Consider the following 20,550-nt stretch of genomic DNA (forward strand, 5'->3'; position numbering starts at 1 on the left):
TAAAAAATATTTACAATACCATGCAAGTCAAGTATCTTAATTACACTTCAATGAAACAACATTTCGAGATGACTTAATTACCTACGTGTATCATTTTTTTTTGATGGTCGCGAGCATCATCACGAGCTCCCCGCAAGACAGTGACTAGGGGGTCCAGCTGTTGTCTGAACACGGCATTGTTGTGGCGCTTCCATAGCTGCCAGCAGCACAGCCGCAGAAATGCATCGAAGTGGCCCGCAGGCATGTGTCGAGGTGGTACCAGTGTAGGGAGCATTGCAGTGGTGATGAGCAGAGGCAAATCGATGTGCAGGGCGGCCCAGAAGGATTTGGCGAACTCACATTCGAACATGATGTGCGCAGCACTTTCATCCGCAGAAGCACAGATCTCACATGTAGCATCATCCAGAGCGCGACGCCGCTTCAGATGCTCCCGGCTTTGAATCCTATCACCAGTAGCCAAGCAAAGAATTGAACCCGTGGGGGAGCACGATTGCGCCAGACAAACGCCGCACATTGGGCAGACTGCAGCATCCTATAGAGCTAGGAGGTGTGAAGCTTCCCGTCGTCGTCGGCGAAGGGGCTGAGTCGTTTGTCGGCCCGTTCAGCCGGCAGCCAGTCCGCCAGGGTTCCAATGACTTCTTCAAGTTCAGCGATTGCAACGGGGGACAACCGGCGAACCAGAGTGCTGCGCAACCCGACACGCTTCATCTCGCAGACCGTAAGCTCAGGCTTCGTGCAGTGGCTTAGCAGAGATGGAAACCTGTCAGCGAGGGCGTCCTGCCCATTCCAAACATCAAACCAGGAGGAGGTAGTGCCCCCATCTCCAAGCTGCACCGTTGTGATGGCTCTGTAGACCGGGAGTAGACCCCGCAGCGCCGTCCAATGAGGGCCAGTGATCTCCCCTTCCATTGACGCGATACAGCAGTGTTTGCGCACCCAGCCTGCCCACGATGAACCTGCTCCGCGGTGCAATTGGTGCAGCAACTTCAGCAAAAGGCAACTGTTCTGCAAGTTCAGATCACGGATGCCAAGTCCACCATTGGCCCTGTTGTCACAGACCTGTGCCCACGCTACCAAGCAGTTTGCACCTCTTGCCACATCCTCACTGTGTTCGGTTGGTGCACCAGCCTCCAGCCCTACAGTATTTCTCTCACACATCGCTCCAGCACTAGCCACCAGCCAGGTAACAGTATTTTTCTCTCACACCACTCCAGTTCCAGCCTCCAGCTCCAGCCTGCCGAACTTTGATCAACCTGCTTCAGAACTCCCGGCGGGATCGGGAGGGCGCTCATCAGATAAACCAACTGGGAGTCCAGAACAGCATTTATCAGCACCATGCGCCCCATTGGGTTCAGCAGAGTGGCCTGCCAGCCAGCCAGGTAGCGGTCTATTTTAGCGATGTAGGGGGCGAAGGTGGATAGCTTCAGCTTGCAGTGCGACAGTGGCAGGCCCAGGTATGTTTGCGGGAAGCCCTCTTCCCGGCATCCAAGTGCAGGAGTAGTTGATCGTGAGCCCGGTAGCATCTGCAAATTGGTCAAGGAGCATCCGGAGACGGGAAACGTCCGCAACATCCCCTCTGCAAACGATCAGTGTGTCGTCGGCATACTGTAAAACGGCACAAGGACCATCTTCGGCGATCGGGTGCCTGGCACCAGTATCAGCCTTGATCAAGGTTTGTAGGACATCCGCAACAAGCAGGAAGAGGTAGGGAGACATAGGATCTCCTTGTCGCAGCCCGCGCTTGCACTGAATCCAGGGACCGGGGCAGCCATTGACCAGCACAGCAGACTTGGAGGTGGAGAGTAGGGAGAGGACCCAAGGACACCATTGTGTGCTGAACCCCCGTGCCTCCATGATGGACATTAGCGCTGCCCAATTTACCGTATCAAACGCCTTGGCAAAGTCAAGCTTGAGCACAATGGTTGGCACTCTCCGCTTGTTGCAAACTTGCACCAGCTCCATGGCATAAACAAAGTTCTCAGAGATAGAGCGTCCTTTAAGGAAGCCGGTTTGGTCCAAATCAATCATGGCTAAAATCTCCTTCTGCAGTCTTGTTGTAAGTGACTTTGCTGCAATCTTGACGCTGCAGTTTTGCAAGCAAATTGGCCTAAAAGCATCTACAGTGGCAGCACCCGGTTTCTTTGGGAGGAGCACCATGTATGAACGGTTGATACGGTCGAGTTGTGCCGTGCCTTGGTAGAAAGCAGAGAGGAACTGCATAATCTGGGGCTTCACAGTGCCCCACGCCGCCTTGCAGAAACTGGGGCCAAAACCATCTGGTCCAGGTGCGCTCCCGCCGTTCATCGCCTTGACAGCGAGCCACGCCTCCGCCTCAGTGAACTCAGAGGTGAGGGCCGGTGAAGCACGGGGGCGACCAGCATAGAGTGAAGCCACGTCAAAGTGCCAGACAGGGACGGAGCTTGTGCCAAGCATGTTCTTGTAGTACGCAGTCAGAGCCTGAACCTTCTGTTGGTGCGAGGTGATCATGAGACCATCCACCTCAACACACCGGATGGCATTGCGACGCAGACGCTGAGTTGCGTGAGCATGGAAGAAAGCAGTATTGGAGTCGCCTTCCCGGACGGCTTGCCTCTTGCCACGCTGGCGCCAGACCGCCGCCCGCACTTTGATGGCCAGGTGGAGACGGTCTTGGCACATCCGGCGCACCTGCAGTTCAACAGACGAGAGAGCACGATCCTCTTCTAGGGTGTCGAAGAGGAGGATTAGGAATTTGCAATTTGGGATTAGTGCTGGTGGCGCCCTGGAACGCCGTGCCCATACCTTTGCCGGGGCACGGGTGGACTTGAGGCAGCCGGCGAGGCGTCCGGCCGCGTCAGTGGAAGCGGGAGCAGCATGCCAGGCCGGGAGCACTGTCGGAAGGAACTGTTTGTTGTGGAGCCAGGCATTCTCAAATCGAAACAGAGTGGATTTTGGGAGTTTTGTGGTCATGTTCACCATAATAGGGGTGTGATCAGACGTCTGGCGAACGAGAGAGGATAATGTTTTTTGTGGGAAGGTTGTGCATTGAGCGTTGTTGACAAACATCCTGTGAAGGCGTGCAAGAGTGGGGGTGGCGCGCGTATTCGATCAGGTGAAAAGGCAGTCAAGTAGGGGGAGCTCAGTGACGCCCAACTCATCGATGGCATTGTTGAATGCGGTAATGAGTGAGTTGTTGGTGGAGCCAGTGTTCTTTTCCGTGGCGTCACGTATGAGATTGAAGTCCCCAGCCAACAGCCAGGGGCCGTGAATGTGAGGCAGAAGCTCGCGCAGCCCATCCAGGAAGATAGCTGTGCCGCGGTGATCAGACGGGGCGTAGACATTGTTGTTGGGCACCACGCCGACGGCATCAGCCGTGGCACAGCCAAGCCCGGCCGCGCTGACAAGCTTGCGCAGGTCGGGCACAGAGATGGGGATCTTGCTGCGGTTGAGGATGCCTTTCTTCACCACCTGCTCCTTGAGGGAGGCAGAGCAGGGGGCAAGAGAGTTCTTCAGCGCCGTCCGCTGCATGGCCTTGTCAGTGGTGCTGACAAAGGAAGCAGACGCCTTGGCCGCTCGGCGAGAGCTCTGGCGCAGGGAGGCCTGCTCCTGAGCCACACCAGAAGCGCGCGGGCGGCGCCCGCCACGACCACACGGGGCGAGCTCCACCGGGGACGTGGGAGGGGTGGGTGGTGGGTTGGCGCAAGGTTCAGTTGCAGGGGGAGGGGAGGGTGGGGTGTGATCGACGGCGGGGGTGAGCGCGGGGGCTGGAGTTGTGGCGGGAGGGAGCTGAAGCTGGGCGAGGGCGGCGGCAATGTGGAGGAGGAGAGCTGGCATGTTGGCGGGGTGGGGGGCCTCCAGCTGCGGCCCAGGAGCAGCAGGCGGAAGGACGGGGGCGTGCTGTGGTGGAGCATGACAATTGCGGCAATGAACGGGGTCGCGGCAGTCTCGCACCTGGTGATCGCTAGCAAGGCAGCGAAAACAGCCAGTGGTGGAAACGATGGGGTGGTGGCCGGCGGGGGGGGGGGGGGGGGGGGGGGGGGGCTTGTGGGGTTTAGCGGGCGTGAGGAGTGCCTGGAGGTAAGACCCAAGGACACCCGGTTGGTGGGGAGCATTCACCGCCGCGGGGGCAGCCCCCGTAGAGGGGGCTGCTGGAGACCACCGTCATGCCCAAGCGGTGAGGAGGCGGCCGGTTGTTGGGGGGCATTCACGGCAGCAGCTTCCCCGAGGGGGGGCAGCTGGAGACCACTGCCAAGCACCTGCGGTGAATCCACCGCGGATCGTCCAGGCGCTGGAGGGCACAGAGGAGTAATAGCGGTGGCATTCAAGCGGAAGCACGCCCTCTGGCACCCACAGCAGCAGGGAACCTGCTTTTTGCCTCGAGACGGACGCTGTGCTGCTAACTGCGCAACCTCGGAAACCGTGCGTACGCCAGGCGGTGGGTGGGGAGTAACTACGGTGTCGTTGCAAAGTCCGGTGAGGCGGCGCGCCACGGCGGCCGCCATCGCCAAGGTTGGGTGGGTCAAGAGCACAGAGGAGCCCAAGGACAGGCTCCCCATGACCAGGATAGCATTGGCAACATTGCGATTAGCTACTCGAACCCTAAACACGTGAGGACGAACACGCGCAACCTGAAGGCGACTCGGCGAAACAATGAGGGTGTAGTTGAGCATGTTGCGCACGAAAGCAAGATTGAAGTGTGAAAATTGAGAAGCAGGCGTGACCCAGAGATCGACAGGGTGCGGAGAGGGGGAGATGGAACCTGGAACAGCGGTGGTGTGGAAGTCAAGGAGGAATTGTTCCTAGAGGAGCTCACCCGGCCGTCCATGGCAGCATCATATCCCGTCTTCCACGTCGCGCCGCCGCCTCGCCGAGCCTCAAGCCGAGGCCTGGCACGCGGCGCTGGTGCAGGGCGGGCGTCCCGACAAGTGGAGGGTGGTGGCTGGGGGGTGCTAGAGGTGGAGGCAGTAGGGGAGGAGTCCGGCGGTTCCGCCTCGGCGTCGCCACCGGCGCGCTCGCTAGGTGCGAGCGGCATCGTTCCCCCCCTGTTGTTGCTCCTTTGGCATTACGTGTATCATTTCCAACTATCTAAACTTGACAAAAAAAAAGTATCTTGTGACCAAAGCTCGCAATGGTTGATTAATGGCAACCCTTATTTAGAGAAGGCACACTGACTCAAAAAGTTTTCCAGGACTGCTCATGTATACTCTAGTGTAATCTCACTTGTCCAGTACTATACATGCATATTTTGGTTGGACCATACTCAAGAATCTACTAGTGCTCTACATCATCATCACTATGCAGAAAGGTCATGATGCTTCATTTTCCTGCCAGGCACAGGTTGTAGAGTTCGCGCATCACTAATAATATACAAAAGTGACGACGGTAGAATACAACTCACTAATGATAGTTATTAGTGGTGGTCTATCATATAGCCCGTCACTCATAACTTATTGGTGATGTGCTACGATTTTGCCCATCACCAATGTAAATTTATAAAATAAAAAATAAAATAAAAATGCATGATATTAGTCACGTGCATAAACATAACGCTTCTAGCTACTTCATTTGTTTACATAAATATGAATATGTACACACAATGTAGCCTCTAGCTACTTCATTTCATCCCACACAGTAATGAATAGATCACTCCTATTCAATATATACACATCAAAACTAAAACCAAATCCAAGTATAATTCAACTAAATCTGTAGCAATACTTTTTTGCTTGTCTAAGAATGGCCTTCTCTAGTTTCAGTCTTCCCACCTGAAGTAATACAATTTGTGAAAATCTTTAATGATTGTAACATATTTGATGACCGGATTAGTGATCCAACTAATCATGATACGGATTTTTGAAGCAATTCCTTAAATTAGTGTCAGAAGTAGCGGCAAGGTAGCACATTTGTTACTTTGGTGTATATTTCTTAAGGTGCAAATTAGGATTATGTCAGAAAGAACTCACAGCCTGGCTATTAATATAGCATCCTTCTCATTTCTATGTAAGAGTTCATCATGACAGACTATTATTGATGACACAAGTAGGAAAGACAAGTATAGCTTACAAAAACAGGACGATCAAATAGCATGGAATCTTATATGCATTGCAAGCACATTATAGCATAGCAAATTTTTGTTGCATTGGCAGAGTTGTTCGAACGATGCACTTCATAGATGAGGAGCGGCACATCAGCCCCTAAAGCTGAATGGTTAGAGGAAGAACATACCTGCTGATCTTTGGAGAAGCTTATGTGCCTTGCGCACTCTACGTGCGCTGGCAGCAGTAGATGGAGCAGAAAGCTGAGGAATCCCGTGGCTCTGAAATATAAGAGAAATAGTATCAAGCTGGGAGACCACACAACAAATCAATAATTGTAGCACCGAATAGAAAGAACAAAACAGGAACCAACTTAACTACATAGGTGTATTTTTTTTACCAAACTTATATAGGAAATTTAGGCTCATTTGCTTACAATCAATTTCAGCCCAAGGTACATATATATTCAGATTAGCCCAAGTTACAAACAGAAGCATTGGTGTACCCTTAGTATGCTTCAGTTGCAGCTAGCTAGTGCTTTCAAACGACAACACAACACAATCCCTTTAATGTCCCTTGGGGTATTATTATACTGAAGTGGAAGTAGTAGAATCAAAAGTAACACAACATAATCCCTTTAATGTCCATTGTTTGGTCCTCTCTTCAACTAATAATACCCCAAGGATGATGGTGATTGAATGGGAGATGCAGGCCTAATATACTAGCACACAACCTCCAGTAACCTAAGGACTGAGGGACTGGATCAGTCCTCTCTTCAACAAACAATTTCTGAATCCAGAACTCCTAAGGACTGAGTCAAACAAAAAAAGCATTCAGACAGGGCAGTCGTGCTAATAGCTCACTGGACAAACAATCTAGTTAAATCAGATATTCTAGTGCAGTTTGCAAATGTCTGTATTTTCGATTAGAGGAATGTCTATTTTCAAGTGTCAGGAGTACTAGTATTTTTTCAGGTGCTGCCAGGGCGATGGGACAACAATGGCCCAAGCCGACGCCAAGGCTGCAGCCGGCCAAATCTGGCCATGGGACCAATGGATCCGGGCATGGAGGCCCCGGATCCATGCATGCCGACCCTCCTCGGACCATCAATCCATGTCAGACACGAGATCGAGGATTTGTATTGGGGAAGAAGAGAGGAAGCAGGGGAATGGAGGGACGAAACGCGCACGGCTGCCGGCTTCAGCGCCGCCACGGGCCGCCGCTCGCCGGCGCCAGCGGCCAGGGGAGGCACGTCGGCGGGGGGCCTGGCGGTGGAGGGTGGAGTCGCCCCTCCCGTCGCAAGTGGAGATGACGCGGAGGGGTACCCGGGCTGTATGATTACATCCGGCCATACACATATCGAAATAGTTAACACTTGAATTAGGTAGGTGACACCAAACCATTTTCAAATGTATATGCATCATTAGCATGCTGCTGAGTCAATTCATCACACATACAAAGTTACAAACTGTGAAAATATTGTGCAGTTCAAACACACACACACACACACACCAAGAGCGCCAAGCCACACATGAGACCCTCCCTCTTATTTTAAGCATACACACAAAATAAATACACAAACAACACCAAGCAAACAAGCCGTGCTTCATGGTCACGAACTCACATAGCATCAAGCACACCCAGTGCAACTTGGTGGATGCAATGCAACCAGCATCAGCTACCAATTTATTCTTGAGAAAACAAACACACCCAAGACATGTCAAACGCAATGGAAATTAAAGGAAGCACGCCATAGGTAGCAACTGAGACATCGCTGCGATGTATCCACCAGGAAACCTAGACAATTATCAGTAACAATACAGGTGATTAGGGGAATTTATAATAAAGTACGAGCAGAACTAGATTTGTTCATAGACACTGGCGGAGCTACAGCTCGGCCAACCTGGGCCATGGCCCCCCCTTGCCGCAAAGATTTGCAGGCGATTAGAGGCTGATCAATTGGCCGATTACCTGTTTAGCACTATATATGATCGGAGTGGCACTATCCATTTGCAGTTTCTTTTTGTTGGTGCCGACGTGCTGTGAGTGGATTTGTTTGCAAGAGGGCAGGTTTCTTAGGTTTTGATGCAAAATTGATGCAGCAAAATTTTGATGTTAGCCTATTTTTTCAACGCAAATGATAAACTGGAGCACTTATAGGGCACAACTTATATAAAAGAAACTAGTAGCACACACATTTGTGTATATGTTGATTGTCACAAGGCAAATTGCCCCCCCTAGGAATTAATCCTAGCTTTGCCACTGTTCATAGAGATAATAAGCTACAGTTCACTCTAACTTTTTATATATACTCCTATATTGCATTTCAATTAGGATGATGCAGGTTGCTGTAGACATGTGAGATATTGCATATATGATGCAATGCATTTTCTCATGGACAGCAGAAAACAAGCATGCACATATATATACTTGGAGAGAGAGGAAACTAGTTATTCGTGGTTACCTGGTGGTGCGTTGACTGGAGTAGTAACATCATCAATCAGGTCGGCGAGGCTCACCGGAGAACCGAGCTTCTAAGCAGGGTCTTCTTATAGTACTTGGAGTGGCGCAGCTGGAAGAGGGAGGGATGGTGGCGAGTCTTGTTTCCGTCCCACTCCAGCTTGTTCCACCAGTCCTTCTCGCAGTCCACAATAGGGCGGCTCTCCGGGCGGTCTGTGGTGGCTGGGATGCGCTTGAGGCTCCAACATCCCCTCACCCAGACGGTCTCGAGCTTGGGAGCAAACATCTTGACCTCGCATATCTGACGAATCTTGGGGAGCTCATGCAAGTGTAAGTGCCTCAGGTTTGGAAGTTCCAGTTCGCCTCTTGGATGGCCAGTAGATGATTCCTTCAGAAACTCTGCTTCCACGGGGAAGACCTGAGTGAGGTCACCACAGTAGATGATGCGGAGGGTCTCTAGTGAGGACAAGGTTTGGGACCATGACAATGGGAGGACAAATGTGAGCCTAGGGCACAAGTGCAGATTTATAGCCCGGAGTTTTCCAGAATATGGAAGGGACATCCATCCTTTGCTCCAGATACAACGTGCAGTCGAAAGATGAGCCCCCCAGAATGTCTCTAGTTCAGGGAAGCAGAACACGTCGTCAGTGGTGAACACGGTGTTCAGATAGGGGCATCTTTCGATGGAGCACCACTTGAGATCGGACCAACTTTCACGGGTGACCATGCTTCCAGGGATAACAGTGTTCATGGAAAAGCTGTCGTGCACATGCAATGAGTTGACCTTATTAAGAACAAATCTCACTGCCCTGATTTCTTGTTCGGTGACCACAGTAGCACTGCTTATTTCCTCACCAATCTCAACATGAAAGTCCAGTGGCTGAAACTGCTGCGCACTACTGCCATCATGATTGCCAGTTGCCTCGTCAGTAGTGTTGATATCACTATAGATCTTGTGACTCTGGAGGATTAGTGGGGACTTGTGCAGACGTGAGGCAACTAATGGTCCAGTGTTATAAGGGCGGCCCATTTTCTCCTTCCTGTTGTTTTGTCCATCATCATCTTCGCTAGCAGAAGACAAGTAGAGACTCAGATTAAATCTAGCTGTGTTCCAGCAAAACTTGTTGCTACCTGCAAGCAACAACGACTGAAGGAACCTCAAGTCCGTAACAGCAACACGTGCGTGGCACATCTCTTCATGTTCCTTGCTGATGACCAAAGAGTAATCAGCATCATGAGGTGATTTTGATCTAGCTTCTTCTTTGCCTCCTCGAGTGGCAATGCGTAGCACCACTAGTTTGGGCATTCCAGCCTTGGGCCAAAGTATGGCACGGATTTGCTCACATCCCAACAAAATGAGTCGTTGCAGAAATGGGACCTGCACCACCTCATCTTTCAAGTTTAGTATTTTGACCGATGTGTTTGAAAGGTCCAGCTCCTCGAGATTCAGAAGAGATCCACGCAATCTGAAGTTCACTAGCCTTGCACAACCAGCCATGGATATGCGAGAGATCTTAGCTTTCTTATTGCCGTGCTTTCCTTCCCCTGCATCAAAGCTAAATGTTTCCAGAGATGGAGGTATTGCTTCAGGGGCAACTGTCATCAAACCAACACAGCCATCTAGAACCAGAGTACCGAGGCTACTTACGCCTGATAATCTTGGCAAAACTTTCACAGTGCTATTCCCTGACAAATCAAGGAGCTCCAGCTTGGACATATTCATGAATTCATCCTTGGTCTCTTCATCCTTACCCTCGTCTTTCCAATGCAATGTAGGCTCAATCACTCGAAGCTTGTGAATGTTGTGTAGATGTCTCCATGTCCATGCATAACTGTTGCTCCAGATTCTTCCCCTCTTTATATGTATCTCCCTAATGTTTTTAAGCATACTCTCAATTATATTTGGGGATAAGTCCAGTTCCCAATCTGTGTCACATAGGTCAAGCACCCATAGACTCTGGAAGAAATTAATTTTTTGTCTATCCTCTTCCTCCTTTCCTTCTAGTTTCTTGGGCTGATCCTTGCACTTATCCAGTCCAAGAAATCTTATGTTCCGACAATGAAGGAAAGGCGGTGAAGAAAAGCTGAAAGTGCAGAGGCAAAGTTTCAGTACATGAAGTTGCTCATCACATCTCTGGAATATTTTAGTGGGTAATGATGCTACCCGTCCTTTCCTGTTCGCACAAAAAAATGATGTTGTCTCTGGCTTAATTTCTTGAGCCGTATCAGAACCGGTGGCTACTACCCAGTGTGTTTTATCACCAAAATCAGGCAATCTGTAGGATGAGAAGTCCTCTAGTTTCATCTCCTCGAGCAAAGCAGTGGCTACCTCCCATGCTTTGTCCTGTTGGTGTTCTTGTATAATTCCATCGCAAACCCAATAGTTGGAGGCATGGGTGGCCCAGTTGTAGTCCAGTCCGTCATCATCCACACCCCTAGAATTCAGTAACAACATATACTTGCAGCACAATGCAGCTGTTTCTGAGGTGACACCAAGCTTACGACTGTATTGAGCTATTTCTTTAGCTTCTTCATGTACTAGTCCATTCCAGTGCTCACTTTCACTATCCTTAAGATACGAGTAAAGATAAACTTGTGAGTTGTCTACTTTTGCATCCCCTGCCGCTGGAACATCTTCCCTTGAGAGCTCTTCCTTATCTGTCTGTGATTGATTACCATTACTAGGCTTGGTTGATTCTGCACTTGAAGTTGAAGGAGCACGTGTTGGATCGACTGCCGGCTTCATTCCTGGGATGGCATGAAGCCGTCCACGGAAGGTCCACAATACCTTCTGAACAAAGCTTGACCATCGATCTGCAGGTTGAGGAATGCCAAAATCATTCAAGTCAATCATGTTAGTGCTCCCATTATGGAAAACCACTAGACAACTCTGTCCTTGCAGGGCTTGATGAATCTCTCTTCCGACCGCTACAATCTCAACCCTAGTGCCTTCATCTGCCCCGCTGAAATCATCCTGCTCATCTTGTTTATCTAAAATGTCCATTACATGGTGAGGAAGCCCTAGTTCCTGTGCAATTGTCCTCTGGAGTTCTCTCCGATTTTTCCACCTAGAGCAATCAATATGGATGATTTTATCAAATTTGTTTCTCACTTATGGCGGGAGGTCTTTAGCTATAGATGTAAGGACCGCAGATGCACCAAGCCCACTCCATCCATCGAAGTAGATGTGCTGACTTGGTTGGCTTGTATCCTCTAAATAAGGAGCTACGCATTGCACAGCCTCTTTGACATTAACCGCGTGGAAGTTCTGCATTCAATAATGGTAGGTATTTGAGGACACCTTTGATACAGTATTCATCAATTCAGTATTAACACTAAAAAACATAACTAACATTACTTGCTGCATATGTGAAAATCACTTGCTGCATATGTGAAATGTACTGGCAAAACTACTACTAAGATATGCTTTACTCTTTTTTTTTTACGAATCTCGAGGGGCCAAAGCCCCTACAGTTAAAATGCATTAGGAAACAGGAGCAACTAAGTTACAGAGTTATTACAAGGGAGTTCAGGAAACAAAAAAGTGAGAAAGAAAATGCTCCAAGGAAGCAAGGTTACAACAGGCTTTGGATCCATAAATCAAAAGCGGCTGCAGAGCTAGTCTTAGTACATAGAGAAGTTAGAGCCAAATCTTTAGTCTTTCCTCGATGCGTTCAATAAGTCTGAGATAAGTTTTAGGCAAAACCAAAGTCCCATAGGAAATGTATTTATATCCGCATGTGGTCAAAAACATTATTCAATAGGTAACATGTATCTCTATTCTTTGTGAACATTGGCTAAATCTTACAGTTACTATCGAAGAGTTCTAATGAAACGTGCGAGAAAAATATAAATCTTGGAAATTCTCACAAAAGTAAGAAAGACCTGGCTAACAATTTAATTGACTATAATCACCATTTACAATATAATGTAGACCCTAAATATATGTGTCAGAATTATCCACCTTGTCATAATGAAACATAATCTAAACTAATCCTTTAAATTTGATTATGAGAAAGCTTGCCATTATAATAGATAATCCAATTTACATCTAAGTTGCAATACATCAATACATGTCCTTATACATGTCTTGCTTTACTCGGGATGATTTTTATGACCATGTCATAGAAATTTGGAATATAAACCAGTGAAGGGCCGAAACCCGATTCAATGGTGGAATAATAAATTCAATGATTTGCACAGTCATTTAAGCGGATGGGAGCAAATAATAATGAACAATACAAAGCACAAAAACAAAGTTAAAGGGCTCGATTTGGCGGCTAAGATACATGATCCATCTAGAGCGAAGCGAGATAATCTTGCCCTGCTCAAGATCAGTTAACTTGGCTACTTAGAGAAGAGGAAAGTAAGTATTTCCAAATGGCTAAGGTAAAGGACATCCTCCTAGGAGATAACAACACATATTTCCAATTAATTGCCAATGACAAGAATAGAGGAAAGCACATTATCTCGCTTGATCAGGTCGAAAGACTGAAGGATAGAAAATCTTAGAGTATATTGCCCAGTTTTATAAGGAGCTATGTAGGCCACTAGAGGACTCCTTGTGTGCCCTCTGTAGCTCTAGCATTGGTGATATACCACAAGTAATGACATAGGAAGAAAACGAATTCATATCCTCCCCTTTTATAGAGAAGGAAATTCTCTAACATAACAAAGAACCTGGCCCTGATGGTTTCCCAAATGAATTTTATCAAAAGTTTGAGTAACTCATTAAAAGGTGTCCTTATGCAAATGTTCCAAAACCTTCAGAGGGGATTTGTTATTGTTTAGTTTGAACTTTGATATTATAATCCTCATTCTAAAGGTGCAAAAAGCAAACCGAATACAACAGCATAGACCCATTTGTCTACTCAATGTCAGTATTAAAATCTTTGTCAAAGTGACAATTAATTGAGTTAATTTGGTGGTTGATCACATTATAAGCTAAGGAATGTAAATTTGGAGATTTTCCTATGACTTTAGGAATTTGGATCGCTTTTAGAAACCTAAGAGCAACTCCAACAGCCTAGTTAAATGTATTTGGTTAGGTAAATTTAGATTAGGTGCTCTACAAACTTCTGCCAACAGTTTCGACATCCTGCTCCTCTCGCTACTCTCCATCCCAACCCCTCCGTTGGCCATCTTTGCCAAGCAGATCCCCCTCGCCATATTATCCTCCCGTGCTCGCGGGCCTCTTCCCCACACCCGGCGGCTGCTCACCCCCATATGCAGACCTGCCGCTCGCTCCCCACGGCTAGCGGCCACCAATTCCTCACCAGTAGGACCGGTGGCCGCTTGCCCCGCCCGGCGGCCACTTGTGGTGTCCTGCTGCTCCAGGACATGGGTGGAGAGGAGAAGATCGGCACCTCAGTTTGCTGCTCCGTGAGGTCGATTCACAAGAGAAGGAGCTCGATTTGCTGCTTGACGAGGTCGATTAATGGAAGGAGAAGCTCAATTTGCTGCTTGTTGATCCACCGCGGGCCTGGCAGAGCTGGAAAGCACCACCGAATGGGCTATTCGAGGTGCTAGAGCGGCTGGGAGCAGGAGCAGTGTAGAGCAGCGGGGAGCAGGTTCATAGCAGGTCCTCCTGCCTGAGAGCGGTTCCTGCTCCGCGCCCGCCATCGTCGAGGTCGTGCTGTGCCCACCGTCGAGTACTCGCGGCCGCTGTCGAGCCCGTCGACAGTCAGTGGAAGGGGAAAGGAAGGGGATGAGGCGTGAGATCCACTCAATAGTGTGTGGGGGAGGGGGAGAGTTGAATAAATGGATAGCTAGTCTATGGGAGAATACCACAAAATAGAGAGACAATCTTAGCTAAATGGAAATTTGGATAGTTTGATTTACCTAGACTCTTGGAGATACTCTAAGGAATGGGAACTGGAAAAAGGTAAAAGAACATTTTAAAAAGTGGCTAAGTAGCTAGAAAGTCAAACACCTTGTAAGAAAAATGGACATAATAGCCTATTTAAGTTTGATTTTGGTGTTCGATGATCAATAGGACCATTTGGACTAATATTGTTTGCTAGTACTTTTTGGATATAGTACAAAGGATGCAAAGTGGACTTGAACTTAGGCAAAGTGGTGATCCCGGATGATCAACACCTCAAGCAAGACATTAGAAGCCTTGATAAAAACCTAAAAGTACATGCAGAAGTCCAAGACACAAGGTAGAACCAAACTAGATGTGCGAAGAAACAAACTGAAAAAGGATTTAGTAGGGCATCGGATAGAGCATCAAACTAGAAGCTCAGGGGCATCAGACTATATGTTGGTAAACCCTAGCAATGGGGTCAACAGGGCATCGGACTGGTGGGAACAGGAGCATCAGACTGACGGCGAGGTAGGCAACGGACCATAAGTCACTAGTATTCACTGCAGTAAGAGCATCAGACCGAGAAGAACAGGGAGCATCGAACCAACGACTCGCAATTAGGGGTGGTAAAGGGCCCTCCAATTTAGCCTAGCAAATTTAAGGGTAGGGCTGGATAAGGGCAGGGCTAAAATTATATTCATTTTTGAGCTAAAATTGATTAGGGCTCAAATTAATTTGTGAAGGAAGCAAAAGGGCCTGGCCCGTTACCACCCCTACTCGCAATCCATTGGCTTGCAGAGAGGTTCCAGAGAGGAAAGTTTTTTTTTTTGTGAATTTCCATAGACGAAAGTTGGGCATTGGACTGGTCCGACTGTAGGCATCAGATGATGCGCTACAGAGGCACCCAATGGTCGGCAACAGCAAGTCATGAGAACAAGGCATCGGATTGGTCAGATGACCCCCATCGGACAGTCCAATGGCTGTGTAAAATTTGTGTGCAGGTTCCAACGGCTATGTCTCTCATTGGGGCTATAAATACCACTCCAACTGGACATTTCAAGGTGTGTGGAGCTCAAGGAAAACTTGTCTAAGTTGAGGCTCGTCTTTAATTGCTCTAGCCACCAAGTGCTTAGTGAAATTCTCGGTGATTAGCGTAGGTGCTTTGCAAAGTGCTTAGGTTAGTTAGACTACCGCTTTAGCACTTGCTCTTTGGTTTAGGCCTAGTGTTTAGTAAGGTTTGCATACCTCTTACCACCATGTGCTTACGTGCACCATTGTTGTATACCAGAGCGGCTTGTAGTCTTGCGAGACCACACCAATCGCGTCTATGGTGTGGCCACCACTGTGTACCGAAGGAAACCAGGCTCGCGGTGGTTTGGCCAGAAGGTCAATACTGAATATGGCGGGGAGCGGTATGAGAGAAGCCATCTCGGAGACCCACTTGCATGTGGGGAAGGCCCAGGGACTATCCACGGAGTTAACCGACTAGGAGCTTGGCTCTTGCGAGGGCATCCTTATGAGGGGATCCAATGAGGACTAGGGGAAAGCAAGAAGCATCTCGATACCTTGGTAAAAATACTAGCGGTGTCGAACGGGAGTTTCCATCTATATTGCCTTTACCTTCCGCACTTAATTTATATACCTTGGTTGTGTGCTTACTTTCCTTAGTTTGATAGGCTAGTTGATAGGATGGGAACCAGGTTGTATAACTTTTTTCGATAGAGATAGCAACACACCTAGAAAAACCTTAGTCGCACATCTTGATAGTTTATTTATTGCATAGGTTTTGACTAGGTTAAAATTAGAGATCATAGTTATAAGTAGATTTTAAGTTGGCTAATTCAAGCCCCCCTCTTAGTGTCACGATCCCTTCACACCTGTGAACAAGGGACGCCTAACACAGTTTAACTCAGTGTTAATAAGTAGTTTATCATTGTGCATGATGTCTTTCTTTGCTATTCCAAGAGTGTTGTTGAAGAAATTAGACTAGTTTCGCTCAACTTTTTTTTTGACAATGTGACAACTACAAGAAGAAGTGTCAACTTGCCAAGCAGAGCAAATTCGCCTAATTCAATTATAATCTTAGGGGGTGTTTGGGAGCACTTTGCTCCACCAAATTTAGCTCCACTCCATAAAAGAATACCCAAACACAAGAGGCAGCTCCACTCCACTCCACCAAAAACTTGCTCCACTCCACCTTTTTTGTGGAGCTCCTCAAGAGGTGCTCCACCAATTCTTGAAGCTGGTGGAGTTGGGAAAAATTACCCACCACTGCCACTGATAACACAAAAAAAACACTTCAACCTATTCTAGTCAACACCCTGCGGTCTCCGACGGTCACGCCCCTGCACACGGTTCCCGCCGCCGCCCCTCCCGCCGCCCCGTCGGGCCCCTCCTGCCGCCGCCCCAGCTCCGGGTCGTGCGCGCCGGCCACCGGGGCCCTCCCGCCGCCGCCCGACCTCGGGGTCGCGCCTGACGGGGCCCTCCGGCTGCCGCCCGAGCTCCGGGTCACGCGCGCTGGCCGAGGCCCCTCCGGCCACAGCCCGAGCTCCAGTGCTGACCGCCCGAGCTCTGGTCCCGCCGTCGGCCGAGCTCGGTGTTGCGCCGCTGCCGCCCGAGCTCGGGGTCGTGCCGCCCCCTGCTCTAGGGGCCGCGCCGCCCCTCCCGCCCTAGGGGCCGCGCCGCTGCCGCCCAAGCACAAGCTCGGCCCGCCCCGTCCGCCGGGCGCTCCTCCGGTCTTATATCAGCGGCGCAAAGCATGGTCCCTCAAGGCACACACGGGAATGGCACACAAGGGAGGAAGGAGGAAGAATAGGAAGGGGAGAGAGAGGGAGGTAGAAGAGAACTTACAAGCGGGACCCATGTGTAGTGAGTGGAGTCTAGATGGGCTGAGTTGGGCCGTTCTTGCATATTGGGCCGGTAGGGCTGAGGAAACTGGTCCTTTGAGATTTGTGAAGTGGAGCTCCCCAAACATGATGGGGTAAAATTGCTGGAGTGGAGCTAGAAGTTGGAGTGGAGTGCTCCCAAACATGCCCTTAGGGGCACGGTCGCTCTAGAATCATTAGAATTGTTTTGTTTTTTATGGGCTTCAACCTAACCTGAATGGCCTTCTGTCTGCTATTAGAGAGGAGTTGCACATATGGGATATGGCTAGGGCTCGAGGAATTACTTACCTCCTCGCTCCTGCTACAATACCTAATGGTTAGGAGGAATGTGTTCTTTCTTGGTCAAGTTCCTTTGTCTTGTAAAAGGTTAATATAGTGTAGTATGTTAGTGCGGGGGTTTCCTTCAGTTTTTTCCCCTTTAAAAACTTGTATACTGGTGACTTAGTGCTTCACCCTTCTTTCTTCTTAATATATATACACAGATCTCCTAGGTGTCTGAGAAAAAAATAAAACTCTGCCAATCGAAGGATAAAGGGGTATCAGGAATTCATGATATGGATATTAAAAATTCTGCACTTCTTAGTAAATGGATTTTCAAATTACTTACAATAGATTGGACTTGGCAACAATTAATCTAGAACAAGTATTTAGGCTCTAAAACATTATCTCAGGCTTAATGTAAAAGTTGGGACTTACATTTTTTTTGCTAGTCTTATGAAAGTGAAACAAGATTTTCTATGTTTTGGATCCTTCACAATAAGATGGGTTGCAAGTGAGATTCTGGGTGGACAAGTGGTTAGAAAACACACCTTTGAGTGAGCAACATCCTTGCTTATTATACAATCACAGCTAGAAAAAAACTAGATTTAGTACCGGTTGTATGGCACCGTTAGTACCGGCTGCCGCAACCAGTGAAGATTGGAACCCACAACCTCCAGCCTCGCATGTAGCTTCCTTGCCATCCTACCTATGCATCACATGTAACTAGGTGCAAGATGCTTTTCTTTTAGAGTAGTCGTGGAGGCCTATTTTGTACCGAGTCAAGACGTCGACTGGAACTAAATATCATCCTTTAGTACCGGTCGGTGTTATTGTCCGATACTAAATGGCCGCGTCATTTTAGTACCAGACCAAAATACCAACCAGTACTAAGAAGTGACTTTTAGTACCAGATGGTGTTATGATCCGGTACTAAATGGCATCAGGAGTGTCAAAATTTAGAACCGGTACTAAATGCACCCCCGAGGTCATTTAGCACCGGTCCTAAATGTGACCAGTACTAACACTTATGGACGAATGATTAGTTTTATGGCAGTGAATATGGCTAGGCACAAGCAACACAATATAGTTGTGGTCTTGAGCACATCTCCTTTAAATATTTCATAGAGATGTGATATAATTGGGCCTAAATTAGTAGCCTAGAATGAGCTTCTCCCTTGCATTGCTAATATCATGTTAACACAAGAGCAAGACGAATTTCATTGGAACTTGGACCCAAAAGGCCAGTTATCGGTTAAATCACATTATTCGGCTTTGATTCACCTAGATATTTCCAACTTAAACAAGATCATTTGGAAGATAAAGACTCCACTGAAGGTAAAAATTTTTTTCTTTGGTACCTTCGGAGGGGAGTGATTCTAACGAAAGATAACTTAGCCAGACACAATTGGCAACACAGTGAAAAGCGTTTTGCGCTGAAGGAATTCAAGATATAACGCCTACAAATGTGCATCTAGTAAGAGCAAGTATAATAGCTGGCTGTAAGACGGCTGAATGCTGAGGTGGAGGAGAGAAGAGAGAAGAGAGGAGAGAGAGGAGAAGTGCGCTGTAAGTTTATAGCCGGTTTGGACATAAGAGCCAAGAAACTCTGTGAGACACACAAGTGGGTTATGTATTAATTATGAAGATGTCACTATTATACGAGTGAGCTGAGAGGTAGGTTGTAAGGATTCATACGGCCAGCAGCCGGCTGTATTATTAGCTTTGCTCTAAGGCTCAAAGCCTAGATATTAACTAATACTATTAAGCTATGTGCGCTTGTGCTGTCACAGATACAGGGAACAATCCATTTTTCTAAAAAATAAGGCCAAGGTATTGAGCTGAAGGATACCGCAATATCTAGCTGCATCAGTTTTTGGTTCATCCTCCATAATTTGATCTTATCAAAAAGAAGAATACCTTTTGTTGTGAGACTATAGAAAAGAGAAATTATTTTGATTACTATTCTAGGAATATATGAAGAGAATTTTAAGAATAAATGATTATTATTATCAGTAACAAACGATATAAGTCTAGGTTAGCTCATCAGGAAATATGTGTGCCGCTTCTAAGTATATAGTCCCTCCATATTGTAATGGAAGTCGTTTTGAGTTTGTCTTAAGTCAATTTTGACTATAAATATTTTCTTTTAGGTTGAGTTTGAAAATATGAAAGTGATGTAAGTAGATTCTCTTTGAAATGTAGTTTAATAAAAGTATATATTGACAATATTTTATAAATTTTTTATAATAAAAAGATAGTAGTTAAAGTTATTTTTGAAGACCGTGTTAATGTCCTAAATGACTTCTTTTACAATATGGAGGGAGTACACGGTCTAAAAAAGCATGGTGTTAATTTAAAGAAAGGATGATGAGTAACGAATTTGAAATAGAAAAGTACCTTCAACGCTGGAGGCCGGGCACGCCCGGAAGGAATGTCAAACAGAGCAGCGGGTAACTGCTCATAAGGATTGTCAAACAGAGCAGCCGGTGGTAACAACTGCCGATCCTCCCTAGCCGGAGCCGGTACCTGCTCATCGCTCCCGAGGAAGACCCAATCATAAGGATTGTCTGTATCCATCAGTTTTTTTAGCTCCTCTCACATCAAAAAGAATTTTACCATTTAGAAATATAAAATAAAATTTATTTATAAAATCTTTTTGACAGATGATTGCTAATTTGCGAGACGAATCTAATAAACCTAATTAATCCATGGTTTGCTACAGTGATGCTACAGTAACTATCCACTAATTATGAATTAATATACCTCATTAGATTCGTCTCGCAGTTTAGCTCTAGAGTTCTGTATTTAGTTTTGTAATCAGATTTTATTTAATACTAATAAATATCAAAATTATTTTTGATGTGACATAGTCTAAAATTTAGCCCATCGAACTGAACAACCCAGCCCTGCCTCGTCGCGCCCGTGGAACCAGAGTTTCTTTTGACGAATGTACCACTCTGCCTTCTCGTTTATCTCAGACGAATATGGCTTCTGTGGGAATGATGGCTTCTGTTTCAAACCCCAAGTCATTTTAACTTTAATACATAACTTTTTTCTATACATAAAAAACTATTTATCTATAAAAAAACTATAGCGACCTACAGTTAAGATATTATCGAGG

At 47.3% G+C, this 20,550-nt stretch overlaps 1 protein-coding gene across 3 annotated transcripts; it reads right to left on the reverse strand.

Annotated features, from left to right (window-relative positions):
- Positions 1-5,504: 5,504 nt before the first annotated feature.
- LOC120685790 lies at positions 5,505-19,978 on the reverse strand. Of its 3 annotated transcripts, XM_039967879.1 has the most exons (4): positions 13,841-14,240; positions 8,479-11,742; positions 6,205-6,295; positions 5,505-5,744 (listed from the first exon to the last, which is right to left on the reverse strand). In XM_039967879.1, the coding sequence occupies exon 2, from the start codon at positions 11,476-11,478 to the stop codon at positions 8,530-8,532; it is 2,949 nt and encodes a 982-aa protein (XP_039823813.1). In that variant the 5' UTR covers positions 11,479-11,742; positions 13,841-14,240; the 3' UTR covers positions 5,505-5,744; positions 6,205-6,295; positions 8,479-8,529. The 3 variants fall into 3 exon arrangements, with proteins under 3 accessions (XP_039823813.1, XP_039823811.1, XP_039823810.1); XM_039967877.1 differs by lacking the exons at positions 5,505-5,744; positions 6,205-6,295; positions 13,841-14,240 and adding exons at positions 7,417-7,811; positions 19,827-19,978; XM_039967876.1 differs by lacking the exons at positions 5,505-5,744; positions 6,205-6,295 and adding an exon at positions 7,417-7,811.
- Positions 19,979-20,550: the final 572 nt, after the last annotated feature.

Source organism: Panicum virgatum, chromosome 8N (assembly GCF_016808335.1).
Source record: "Panicum virgatum strain AP13 chromosome 8N, P.virgatum_v5, whole genome shotgun sequence".
In the NCBI taxonomy this organism is placed as follows: Eukaryota; Viridiplantae; Streptophyta; class Magnoliopsida; order Poales; family Poaceae; genus Panicum; species Panicum virgatum.

Bases quoted from the DNA above. Each gene is read 5' to 3' on its own strand.
- LOC120685790 (XM_039967879.1), bottom strand. From the start codon at position 11,478: ATGGACATTTTAGATAAACAAGATGAGCAGGATGATTTCAGCGGGGCA.